Source organism: Brachycentrus maculatus, unplaced genomic scaffold (assembly GCF_059751285.1).
Source record: "Brachycentrus maculatus isolate JH-2025_06_01 unplaced genomic scaffold, ASM5975128v1 h1tg000685l, whole genome shotgun sequence".
In the NCBI taxonomy this organism is placed as follows: Eukaryota; Metazoa; Arthropoda; class Insecta; order Trichoptera; family Brachycentridae; genus Brachycentrus; species Brachycentrus maculatus.
Window position 1 is genome coordinate 141110 of NW_028281417.1, and position 12618 is coordinate 153727.

The 12618-nt window shown below is 33.7% G+C and overlaps 3 protein-coding genes across 4 annotated transcripts; all 3 read left to right on the plus strand.

The window, feature by feature from the left end:
- Nucleotides 1–256: 256 nt before the first annotated feature.
- On the plus strand, nt 257–5026 carry LOC148300612 (uncharacterized). Its single transcript, XM_088274533.1, has 3 exons — nt 257–354; nt 2171–2609; nt 3940–5026. Exons 2-3 carry the CDS (start codon nt 2234–2236, stop codon nt 4830–4832), a joined length of 1269 nt encoding a protein of 422 aa, XP_088130659.1. The 5' UTR covers nt 257–354; nt 2171–2233; the 3' UTR covers nt 4833–5026.
- An 817-nt stretch (nt 5027–5843) lies between these two features.
- LOC148300613 (uncharacterized) lies at nt 5844–8565 on the plus strand. Of its 2 annotated transcripts, none has more exons than XM_088274535.1 (3): nt 5844–5961; nt 6629–7087; nt 7767–8565. In XM_088274535.1, the coding sequence occupies exons 2-3, from the start codon at nt 6694–6696 to the stop codon at nt 8384–8386; spliced, it is 1014 nt and encodes a 337-aa protein (XP_088130661.1). In that variant the 5' UTR covers nt 5844–5961; nt 6629–6693; the 3' UTR covers nt 8387–8565. The 2 variants fall into 2 exon arrangements, with proteins under 2 accessions (XP_088130661.1, XP_088130662.1); XM_088274536.1 differs by having other exon boundaries at nt 5846–5961; nt 6641–7087.
- A 778-nt stretch (nt 8566–9343) lies between these two features.
- LOC148300614 (uncharacterized) lies at nt 9344–12097 on the plus strand. The gene is made up of 3 exons (XM_088274530.1): nt 9344–9480; nt 10610–10961; nt 11136–12097. The coding sequence occupies exons 1-3, from the start codon at nt 9352–9354 to the stop codon at nt 11975–11977; spliced, it is 1323 nt and encodes a 440-aa protein (XP_088130656.1). The 5' UTR covers nt 9344–9351; the 3' UTR covers nt 11978–12097.
- The last annotated feature ends 521 nt before the right edge of the window (nt 12098–12618 follow it).

The following is a 12618-nucleotide window of genomic DNA, read 5'->3' on the forward strand; positions in this document are numbered from 1 at the left end:
GATATATGTTCTCATACAATATATTTTTTTACATGTATAACATGATACTACAAGCAAAACAAACAATAAATGAATAATTCACTTTGTATTCCACATACAAAAAAATAATTAAGATGTTTCATTGGTATCCAAACAAAGATGAAGAAGAGCGTGAGGTTTTTAATACGAAAACTCCGGTAGGTATCAGGACAACAGGTAGGTACTTTAAACGAGTATTTCATCTACAATATGTTCTTTGTTGTATTTTGTCTATGACATGGTTTGACATTTCACACAAAATGGCCGCCCACCGCTCTCCGTGACAGCTGTATCTCTTGTTACGCTTCATTATAAATGGAATACCATCAATAAAAGGTGAGTTTTGGTCACTCGTTACGCACAGCGTTGGACCAACTCGTTAATTCTGTTCAGCTAACGAATCTAGCAGACCTACCTCCTGATTTCGAACGACGCTGTCGATATATCGTTTTCTATAACCTATGTTTTCATTTGGCGAGAATAAACAAAAAGCACTAGAAAATGCTCGTAGAATGAATTAGAATAAATGGATAACTACACCGTTATCATTAGTACAAAGAATAATGTTTGTATTTTCGTATCGCACTCTTATTTTTGACAGATTACTAGACCATGGACAATTTAGATCATACTTTAGAGGACTAGGTGGGTAGGTACTTTGAATTGTTTTGATAGTCGACGTTCATATTCCCACTTTGATCAACATCCTCACCGATATTAATACATCAAAAAAATCTTTATACAAAAATAAATCCATATCTTTTTAACTTACTATATTTAGGTAATTAATAAGGTTAAGGTAAATTTAGGTAATTATAATTTAATAAGTTATTACTTATTTTTATTCCTTGCGCCAACTTGCTGCCCGTAACCATTACCCGTAAGCTGCGGATCGCATCTATTGTCGTTTTTTTATAGACTTTAATATCTATATTATATATCAACTTTACGTACTTATATCAACACTTATGGATAATTTTTTGCACTTAAATTTGGTTCGAGGCATGGATGAATTAGTTCTCTTTGATTTATTGTCATAAAATATCGAAATTATTTTAATTTAGTGTCAACTTTATCGTGAATACTTCCGGTCGGCTCGTGCTCCGCAGCCGCGTCTTCTATACAGCCGCCATACTTTAGGCCGCGAGTCCGTAAATGTTAATATTTTTGTGTAAATACACCATAAAAACATAATAAGTAAAGTGCATTGTGTACTGTGAACATCTATGATGGATATCCGAAAGTTTCACTACAAAAAATAGGCAGAAATATGCTTTTTTTGTCAAAAATATTGTAATGTAAAATAATCCAGCACGGGACGGAAAGTTTGACACTCGAAATTAAGCAGGTTAGAGGTTAAGAATTCCAGTAGCGATCATGCTTTTAAGAACAGTGTCCGCTGATGGTTGCTTCTCGTTGGTAGGGACAAAGTGAAAAGAGAATTAATTAAAGTACAAGTGTAATTATTTTATTGTATATACATGAAAATCTGGTCTGAAAACTTGAGTACACGCATCACCGCGCAGGTTTGACGACTAACGCACTCGCTAGTCTTCAGAATAAAAAAAAAGTGGACATGTATTCACACACACGGTATATGTAGTACTAATATGAATATATTAAAAAAAATCTAACTTACTAACTAACTATCTCACCGCTTTCCGTAGGGGTAGGCAGAGAGAATAGAACGCCACACCACATTGATGCGATGTTATCTTGATCGTAAATTATATGAAAGCAAGGTGATCACTCCTTCGCTTCAAGGACTCTGCAGAGTAATATTAAATAAATATTAGAGTGTAATCTCACTAATATTTATTATCAACCCACCCTGGGAATCGATCCTGGGAACTCCAGCACTATCAGTAGCTAAAATCGCTGACCATTACACCACGGAGGCGGACAATATATATATATATATATATATATATATATATATATATATATATATATATATATATATATATATATATATATATATATATATATATATATACATCACACATATCCGCCGATTATTTCGACTCCTTACCTGATCCTTTTATAAAATACAATAAATCGGCCAATTTGTTTTGTAAAACGTATAATTTGAATAGTTAAACGCTCAATTAGAAGTTAAAAACCTGTTTTAAAGAAGGAATTCTGTTTACAGGTGAAATATCTTCAATTGGAATACACAGTTAGATTTTAACGCTCGTATAATATGAAATAAACGATGGACCTCGCTCTAGTTTCGATCAAGGCCGAGCCGCAGACGGTCGATGAAGAAGAGGATACTTTCCAAGCTGCGGACGTCGTCGGAGCACCGTATCCCGTCACATTCAAGAGCGAACCGGAGTCTGACGGCGCCATCAGCGATGGAGACGTGCCATATGTCGCCGTGAAGCAGGAGATGACCTACCCGGAAGTTCCTATAATCAAGTTCGAACCAGATACTTACTCTGAATGGGGTCGTGCTGAAGAGTATATAGACGACGAACCGGCTGTGCCGGGGACCAGCGCTTACCCAAACCAAACGGATGTTGACACTGCTTATCCTGACTTGAAGCAAGAATGCTCGGAGAATACGTTCGACGTGGGAACCGATCATAGTATGTAACACTACTTGTTTGTTGTTTTATCCATCCTGTTGCTGTATTCACCCTGTAATTCAGACTGAATGCAGTTGAAATGCGATCCCTCAGACGAATGTGTGGCAAAACGATGTTTGATAGATGCTCGAATGATGAAATAAGGAAAGAATGTAAGGCTGAGATAGGCATTATCGATAAAATTAAGAAAGGCGTGTTGAGATGGTTTGGACATGTGGAACGTATAAGTGAAGAAAGAACGTTTAAACAAATTTATGAGGCGAATGTAGTGAAGAGAAGAAGCAGAGGAAGACCGAGGAAAACTTGGCCCAATCAGGTATGTCAAATACTTGAAAGCGGCCGGGTCAGGAGTCGTAATAATCGTCGGGTATGTATGAGGAGATGCATTAATGTAGAAGAGGCGAATAATGTTTGCAAAGACAGAGTGGTGTGGCGTTCGATTATCTCTGCCCACCCCTGCGGGGAGGCGGCGTGATGGTTAGTTATTTAGTTAGTTAGTATTTTTTTATCTTTATGGCGAGATACATTACCTCCCTCTTACGCTTACCCTTTATTTTAAAAATAAAAGTTATAATTTTTAAACATATTTTCTAAGCAGTACTCACGATTCGAAGTAGTAGTTTGTGCCATGGCATGCCATGGCACAAACGTAACGTAGTTCTCGTAAACCAGTAACATATTCTTTATTTTTCATATTATTTTTTGACATCTCAACATAGATGAAGAAGAATATGGAAGTCTGGAATGTCTTCATCTATTTTGAGATGTCAAAAAATTATATGAAAAAATAACTCCTATAATTGGAGATCCAGATTTGTGAACAAGTGTTTAGACACAGTTAAATGTTGTATTCTTTATTATTTCCTTTCTTTTTCAACAGTTTTTTGTAACTACTTTTTGGTATTCATCTTTTTCTTTTATGGTAATGCCTCTAGTTGTGTTATATTGATTTCGCTCTTCTGTTCCCCATTGTTTCTTATAAGATTTTATTTTCTCGCTTTTTCAAACCTCGGATCACATTTCGACTGCATTCAGTCTGCTTTCATTCTTCTTTTGCCAACTCCATGCTTCGCTTCCATACATAAGCATGTAGTTGGCAAAATAAGGATGAAAGCAGACTGAATGCAGTCGAAATGCGATCCCTCAGGCGAATGTCTTGAATTAGTTTTCTTTAATATTCTTCCTTAGTTCTTAGTTCATACGAGTCTCGTGATTTTGAGCGGACTTAAAATCAAATGCAAGTGAAATGCCGTCTAAAATATGCTTACAAAAATGGCATTTACAGTCACTTGCTGTAGATCGAAATAAATTATCTTCATTTTGTTTTCAGATTTCGGTGAAATTAGGACGATATCGACGGGTTCCACAAATAACTATCAATCGTCTAGCAGCTTCAAGAAACAAAATAATGCAAATAACTTGCCTTCAGAAACAGACAATGCGTCACAAACGTCTAATATAAAAGAGAAACCATTTCCATGCCCACAGTGTCCATACAGATCTTCTTTAAAAAAGTCATTGAAAGCGCACTTGCTAACTCATAGCGGGGAGAAACCTTATTCTTGTACACTCTGTGACTACAAATGTTTGATGAAAGGAAATTTAAAAATACACATGTGGTGTCACACTGACAGCAAACCATTTTCTTGCACAGAGTGTAATTACAAATGTACGCGGAAGTATAGCCTTAAAACTCACATGGCGACACATTCCGGCGAGAAACCTTTCTCGTGTTCGGAGTGTCCATGCAAATTTTCTTTGAAAGCAACATTGAGAACGCACATGTTTACTCACAGTGGCGAGAAACTGTTTTCCTGCACAGAGTGCGAATATAAATCTTTCAAGAGAGGAAATTTAAAAGTTCATATGTTCAGTCATTCTGCCGTAAAACCGTTCTCTTGTTCCGAATGCGATTATAAATGTTCCCTGAAACACAGCTTAAACACTCATATGCTAAGTCATACTGGCGAGAAGCCATTCGCTTGTAATCAATGCGAATCCAGATTTATAATCAAAAGATCTCTGCAGGCTCATATGATGTCTCACAATGGCGAGAAACCGTTTACATGTTTCGATTGTGGTTATAAATGTTCGTTGAAAAAGAATCTGAAATCGCACATTTTAACGCATTCTAGCAAAAAGCCGTTCCCATGTCCCGAGTGCCAATATAGTTGTTTGAGGAGGGATCGTTTGAGGAAACATATGTTAACACATCGAAAGTAATATTTAAACGTGTGTTTTTTCCCTGAATTCTAAACCAACCATCACAATATTTTCTGTCCCTTTCAAAATTCTTCTTCCATACCTTTCTTACTGTAATCATAAGTTTTTGAAATTCTTAGTTTATATTTTTGTATGTTGAAGTTGTATAAATACTCCCAATTTTTATTTAAATAAATAAAATCGGATTAATTTGATATTGTATGTATTTTTCTTATTTGAAGAGTGACCGAACGTTGCGAAAACATGTGTCCTTGGGGTAGCTAATAACAAACAGGTATTCTATATTTTTGGTTACAATTTGTACTGTCAAATTAAAAACATGTGTCTTATTTGGCAATAATCCTTTAAGCATTCTCATTAATTCCTCTCCTTTCCTTCTCCTTCCTGCAAAATCTTGTTCTTATACCATACCCTTACCCTTTTACTCCCTTCCTCACACACACACACTCCCACTCCTTTATTTTATCTCTTAATGTTTTTGAAAGTTATTATAACATAAATGTGGAATTGTGTAATTGGCTTTATTTTTACTAGTATAAATATTTTTTATTATATACTTTTTAAATTTAAAGCTGTACAATTCCTGAACAAATAAAAAAAGGTAAACTTTAAAGGAGTGTTTTAAAGTAGGGTAAAATAATCAAATTTTACATATATATTTTTTTAAATTCTGTATTACCGGAAATCATCGATGAACCAAATGTTCTGCCAATCATTTTTCTGTTTGTGGAAACTTATTAAAATTAGTTGATTTTTTGACGAATTTTATGCTATTGAAAAATATTATTTTTACATCAACGTTAATTATATACGCGAATATTTTAATTTTATACGAATTTCAAATAGAAAGGAAATAAGTTATGGGCTCGCAACTCAGAGTCCGTGGCAATAATCACAGGACCGCAATCCAATAAAATTATATTTTATTTTGCATAGTACTTACCTACCAGCTATTATCGTAAGGTACCTACTTAATCTAATAAATTTACTATGACAAGGAAAATTGTTTATGTGCTTCACAAAATGGCGTCCATTGTCAATTGAGGTCACTGTTCTGTAAATTGATATATCTACAAGTGTTTGTTACGAGTTTTACTGTATAAGATTTTCTGCTCATGATGCACACAAGGTATATCTACAACTTGATAGTACTTAATTTTATACTATTTAAACCCCGAAATTTGATATCATCAATTATAAATTGTAACTGCAGACAGTTGGTATAATTCCATATTGAATTGTTGGGTAATATATCCAAAATTAAACACGGTTATTGAATTGAATTCTACTTTTATTAACATACTTGTATATGATAATATGTGACGCGTTTCGTCTTATTAAGACATCAAAACAGAGTATTTGGTAATGTCTTAATAAGATGAAACGCGTCATACATATTATCATATATGTATTTGTAAAAAAAGTAGAATTAAATCCAATAACCGTGTTTAATTTTGTATATATTACTAAAGTTACCATACGTCCCGTTTTGAATGGGACCGTCCCGGTTTTCGATAGCCAGCCCCAATATAAAACAATATTTTTTTATTATTTATTGTCTTATCTTCTTTATCAATATTCCTTTTCTTTTTATTAAATACATAAAAACCATGAAAAAATATGTGTTTCTTTGAATATACATACTATATTCCCATTTTGAGGACAAAAATAAATGGTCATTTTATACGTTACCCAACAATTCATTAATTATGGATTATTTGAGTGTAAAATAAAGTATTGATATTTTTATAACACAGCATTATAACGCATGATGATCAATATGAAAAATATTGCAGTTTGTTTTTAAGGTAGGAGACAAAAATACGAATCATTTACAAATAAATTAGAAGATGTAGAAAGAATGGATCTCGCTTCAGCTTGCGTCAAGGCCGAACCGAAAACTGACGACGTAAAAGAGGATGTTCTCCGAACTGAAGACCCCATGGGTCCAACGTGTCCGGTGATACTGAAGAGTGAACGAGAGCCTGATGACGCTACATGTAATATTCCACACTGTGATGGAGATGTATCTCATGTAAAGAAGGAGGTCATCTACCCAGAAGTTCCCGTCAAGGTGGAACTAGGAATTGACTCTGAATATGGCGACACTCCGCATAGTGAAGAGTATACGAGTAATGAGCCAAGTATACCGGGGATTAGTGCAAAACTGCCTTACACAGAGATCGACATTACTTATCCTGACTTTAAACTAGAATGCTCGAAGTCTTCTTCTCTCAGCGTGGGAACCAACAGTAGTATGTAACGCTTCTTTTTCGTCGTATCTCCCTTGTAATTTTTCTGTGCGTGATGGCGAAATACATTACCCCCTTCTAATCCTTAGTCGCACCCTGTGGTGTATAGGGCACTGCATCGTATAAAAGTAGTGTTATTCTGATCATAATATATATTTGGAAACGGTGATCCAGTCTCGCGCTTCATGTACCAGTCCAGTATAAATTAAATACATATTAAAATAAAAAAATTACTCATATTTGTTTTGATCCCCTGGGAATCGAACCCGAGGCCTCCGGTTCGGCAGCCAAACGCGCTGACCTTAATAATGAATTAATTATCAATTTCAAATGAAAAAATAGCAAATAATTAACCCATTTACTTGAGTTTTAGTAATACTTTATATAATGCACCGGCCAGAATATCTAAAATTTTACAATTTTTTTTTTCAAGTGGTTATTTATCTAATTTTTCTGTTTTTTTGAGGATTGTAAAGGCATTGAGGCTCAAACTCTGTTCCTTTGAAAGTTACGACCTGTTTATGGTACAGTCGATTTGTATCTTTTTTATGCTATGGCGTATGTACTACATATGTACAGTATATGTACTACATTCGTACCCTTTAATTTTAATATTCTTATTTACAATCTTTTTATTTGTGCAAAATTGCGATGGTATTTCATGAATTCGTTCATTTTTCAGATGTGAACGAAGAAAGCTGTGTACAAGACAAACATCTACAGTTGTCAGACAGTATTATAAATTTACCTTCTCATTCTCTCGACAATTCAACTTCCACATTTTCTGATACATCGACAAGTGACCATAAAATAGAAGCTAAAAAACTCACGAACACAGACGACAAACGTTACTCTTGTCCGGAATGTGAATTCAGAGGCAAACGAAGGGGCGATCTGAAAATCCACATGTTCACTCATACTGGTGAAAAACCCTTTGCGTGTGAAGAGTGCGACTATGTGTGCACGCGTAGAGGAAATTTAAACACGCACATGTTGACTCACACTGGCAAGAAGCCCTTCGCGTGTTCATTTTGCAACGGTACATTTACGACGAAAGGGAACTTGAAATTGCACACTTTGACTCACACCGGCGAGAAACCTCATTCCTGTCCTATCTGTGATTTCTCATGCACCTCGGGGCACAGTTTAAAAACCCACAAGTTAATTCACACCGGTGAGAAACCCTTTTCTTGTCCGCAGTGTGAATTTACCTGCGCTCGTAGAAGTAGTCTAAAAAGGCATGTCTTAACGCACGTGCACAAAAAGCGGAAGGGCCGAGTACCTAAACATTTAATCGTTTAATTGTCCTCGTCTGTCTGCAAAATGGACACCATCTTCCGTCGCACCTGAGTTTTGAACGACATTTTATGGCTACAATTTGTGTACGCCAAATTTGGTATTTATATTTGTAATATTAGTTACGTAGAATGTTATCAAATTAATAAATTGTTGTTTAAATTAAATTATTACGATAAAAAAAATTGTGTTTCATTTGTATATGTATAGTTTACAATTATATTATTACAAATTTGCCTAAAAATCTATGTTGTATTTTTAAAGAGATAAATCAGCTTAATTTGTTTGTATAACGCCGAGTTCTTTGTGATACTGAATTGAAATATATTACCAGTAACCAGTTTTGCTTGCTTTTTCTTCAATTCCCTTCTTCAGAATTTTTGGCTGCTTAAATTCTAATCAAAAAGAACATTTTTACATATATATATATATATATATACATATATATATATATATATATATATATATATATATATATATATATATATATATGTATATATATATATATATATATATATATATATATATATATATATATATATATATATATATATATATATATTTATATATATATATATATATATATATATATATATATATATATATATATATATATATATATATATATATATATATATATATATATATATATATATATATATATATATATATATATATATATATATATATATATATATAAGCATATTATACTAGGAAGGCAATTCAACTTGAAAATGTGGGTTTTCTCGACAATTTTGTTGTATTTTGATTTTAAATCGTTCATTAGATATTTTTAAAGTTAAGACCTTTCTTTATAACAAAATTGCTTGCAAAAGACGTAATAAACGAAATAAATATAAAATCCAAATATTTATTTATTCTAAAAAGCATTTCGTTAGTTAAAAATAGGTAAGTACTTTTTCAAGTGATACTTGATTGTCTATGGGTAGCATCAGTGTCTATGTATTTCCATGAAATGGCGTCTGTCGGCTGGGCTTCGCTGTTCCTACGTTATAATTAATATTTCAAAAGAAAACGAATTCTCATCCATTGTTACGAGTAATACCGAATCAACGTTAAGATTCTTCTTAACGAAACAAGTACGTATGTGAAGGTTTACATAAATTAATATGATCATCAAATTGTGTCCGATATTGACCGGCCAAAAGTCTACTACAAAGTAATAAATAATTAAAATGTAACTTTGTTTTAAAATCACTATACATATTTTATAACTTAATTATAATGTTTACCGGTTAGCTATATACGGCAGAAAGAAATATAATTTTTCAAAATAATAAAAATAGGATGCTAAGGTTGTATAATAATTTAGAAAATACTGATAATGTCATCATCGACATTTTTAATTATGGCACGGAGAAATACAAGAGGTCCATTGCCAGATTGGTGAAATCAATTTGAAATAGAGTCTTGAATTTTGTACCTTAAGTAGCATAGTTTAATTTCACTTTTAATTTTTGCTAGTAATTGCTATTTTTTTATTATTATTTCATTACTTTTAATTGTAGTATTTATTGATTCGGCATTAACTATGCACTTGAATATACCACTTAATGAGTTTTTTTTTATATATACGACTAGTTTCGAATACTTACAGATGTTTTCATCTTCTTGTAAAAATTAAAACATACTTTTTAATTTAAATTTTTACCAGAAGATGAAAACATCTGTAAGTTTTCTAAAATAGTCGTATTTATTAATAAAACTCATCAAGTGTTTAAGTGTTTAATTTAACCCTTACCCGTACCCCAATGGTGCATAGGGCACTGCATCATATGAACGCAGTGTTATTTTGATCGTTAACACATGAAGGAAAGGTGATCAGCCCTCCACTTCAGGTACCAGTCCAGGGTAATATGGAATAAATATTTGAGTAAAAAATCACCTATATTTCTTTGACCCCCCCCTGGGAATCGAACCCGGGACCCCCAGAATGGTAGCAGAGCGTGCTGACCATTACACTACGGAGGCGGACTAATTAAAAAAAACTTAATTGTTATTACTCCTTTTTTAAAACCGAATTTCTATTCTTTATATATGTATTTAACCTGCACCTTTATTTGTTTCTGTAAGTTTGTTGTGTTCTCATCTAATTGATGAAAAACATTCAAACAATTTGTATTGCACTGTATTTCATTTATTGTATTGTGTTTTTCATTGTTTGTGAACCGTTAAAAAATTAAAAAATAATCGTATAATTTTGAATAGATTGGTTCCGTGTTTGTTCGTGTCATGGCTAAACCGAGGATTGGCGACATAAAACTTGATATCCTCCACTCTGAAGCACCAAGTCCCGTGATAATCAAGAGCGAACCAGAGTCTGATGGCGTTATTAGTAATGTCCCACACTGTGATGGACTTGTATCATATTCTGCTGTGAAAAAGGAGGTCATCTACCCAGAAATTCCTATCGTTAAGACAGAAGTGGAAACTGATTACGAATATGGAAATATTCTCAATACTGAGCAATGCGTTGGCGAGAAGCCAGCTGTATCGGGAACTAGCACAAACATACAGAATATTGATGTCGACGTGAAACAGGAAATATCGGAATCGTCTAGTAAGTGAATAATTTAACAAACTCGCTAACTGATCATCAGGCCGCAATATAAACTGTATAAAGTATTGCTTTTCTTATATTTTAATAGCTCTAGGGTTATGTACTAAACCCAACGCTAAAAACCCATAACTAACCCTAAATAAGAATTTGTACAAATAATATTATTTTTTCCAGGTGTAATCAAAGACGAGGTAAATTTCAATAACCCACAATTTTCTGGCAAGAATTCTCCATCTCATTCTGGCGAGACTCAATCCTTCATTTCTCGCGTCGTGTCAAAGAAGAAAAGTAAAACGGATCCCCCAAAAAATACTGATTCAACTGAGAAACCATATCCTTGTTCAGTCTGCGATTTCAGAGGCAGACGAAGAGGCGATCTGAAAGTGCATCTGTTTACCCATACCGGCGAGAAACCTTTCGCTTGTTCAGAGTGCGAATTCGTAAGCTCTCGCAAGGGCAGTCTAAAGAATCACATGCTAACACACACGGGCGTACGACCTTATTCTTGCTCGCTCTGTAATGACACATTTGCAGCGAAAGGCAATTTGAAATTACACATGTTGACTCACACTGGTGAGAAACCATTCGCTTGTACGATGTGTTCATTCGCGTGCACTTCGAAGAACAGCTTACGAACGCATCTTTTCATCCACACTGGCGAGAAACCTCTCGCTTGTGCGGAGTGCAGTTACGTCTGCATTCAGATCGGCTCTTTAAATAGACACATGTTGATTCACACCGGGAAGAAACCTTTCGCTTGTTCCGTATGTAACGCAACATTTACTACGAAGAGCAATTTAAAATTACACGTCTTGTCTCACACCGGTGAAAGACCGTTCGTTTGTTCTGAATGTACATTCTCCTGCACGTCGAAGAATAGTCTCAAACGCCACATGTTGGTCCACGCTAAAAAGGAAGTATTTGAATGTAAAGACTGTTCATTTAAATGTGCTTATAAGAGTACATTTAAAAGACACGTTTTTGCACACACCATTGAAAAATTAAAAAAAACTTGAAAAAAAGTAAATGAAAAATTTTATATCATATGGAATATGTCTCGACGTAATATTAAAATATTTCAATTGCATTGTTTCGTAATTTAATTATTGTACAAAAATAAAAATTACTGATTTCAACCGATTATTTCATTATTTTTATATACATTCATATATATAAAATAAATTAAAAAATAAACGACAAAAAAACCTTACATCCAAGTGACTCTAGCTACGGCTTATGCAACACCGCTTATTGTGACCCTGCTCAGGCTTCAACTTTTAAAGTTTCATAGCCAATGCCAACTCGTGAGTGGATTTACTCTTTGTGTTTAAAGTTACTATAATTTCATGGAATTCATGAGTGAAAATTCTATGCAAAAAAAATTCCATATTACATTATTCGTATTCACCACTATTTGAGTCACTACGTTATTTTTTCGTCTCTAAGGTAGGTACTAAAAAATATCCAGTGACGTCATATTGTCTATGACAACTAAAATGAAATGACGTCTGTCAAATGAGATCGCTTTTCCTATAATACGTTTAGAATAATATTTTTTTTTAATAACAAATGTTAGGCCGATCTTACAACTAGATTATATTCATTCCTGCGCGTAAAAATGTTCTGTCAAGGTAGTTTTATTGATCTGTTGATTCAA

What these genes read in the sequence shown, in the direction of transcription:
- LOC148300613 (XM_088274535.1), top strand. Translation starts at nt 6,694, where the DNA reads ATGGATCTCGCTTCAGCTTGCGTCAAGGCCGAACCGAAAACTGACGAC. An exon ending in CAGCGTGGGAACCAACAGTA is followed by an intron (nt 7,088 to 7,766) that starts GTATGTAACGCT and finishes TTCATTTTTCAG; the next exon opens with ATGTGAACGAAGAAAGCTGT.
- LOC148300612 (XM_088274533.1), top strand. Translation starts at nt 2,234, where the DNA reads ATGGACCTCGCTCTAGTTTCGATCAAGGCCGAGCCGCAGACGGTCGAT. An exon ending in CGACGTGGGAACCGATCATA is followed by an intron (nt 2,610 to 3,939) that starts GTATGTAACACT and finishes TTTTGTTTTCAG; the next exon opens with ATTTCGGTGAAATTAGGACG.
- LOC148300614 (XM_088274530.1), top strand. Translation starts at nt 9,352, where the DNA reads ATGAAATGGCGTCTGTCGGCTGGGCTTCGCTGTTCCTACGTTATAATT. An exon ending in GATTCTTCTTAACGAAACAA is followed by an intron (nt 9,481 to 10,609) that starts GTACGTATGTGA and finishes AATTTTGAATAG; the next exon opens with ATTGGTTCCGTGTTTGTTCG. An exon ending in GGAAATATCGGAATCGTCTA is followed by an intron (nt 10,962 to 11,135) that starts GTAAGTGAATAA and finishes TATTTTTTCCAG; the next exon opens with GTGTAATCAAAGACGAGGTA.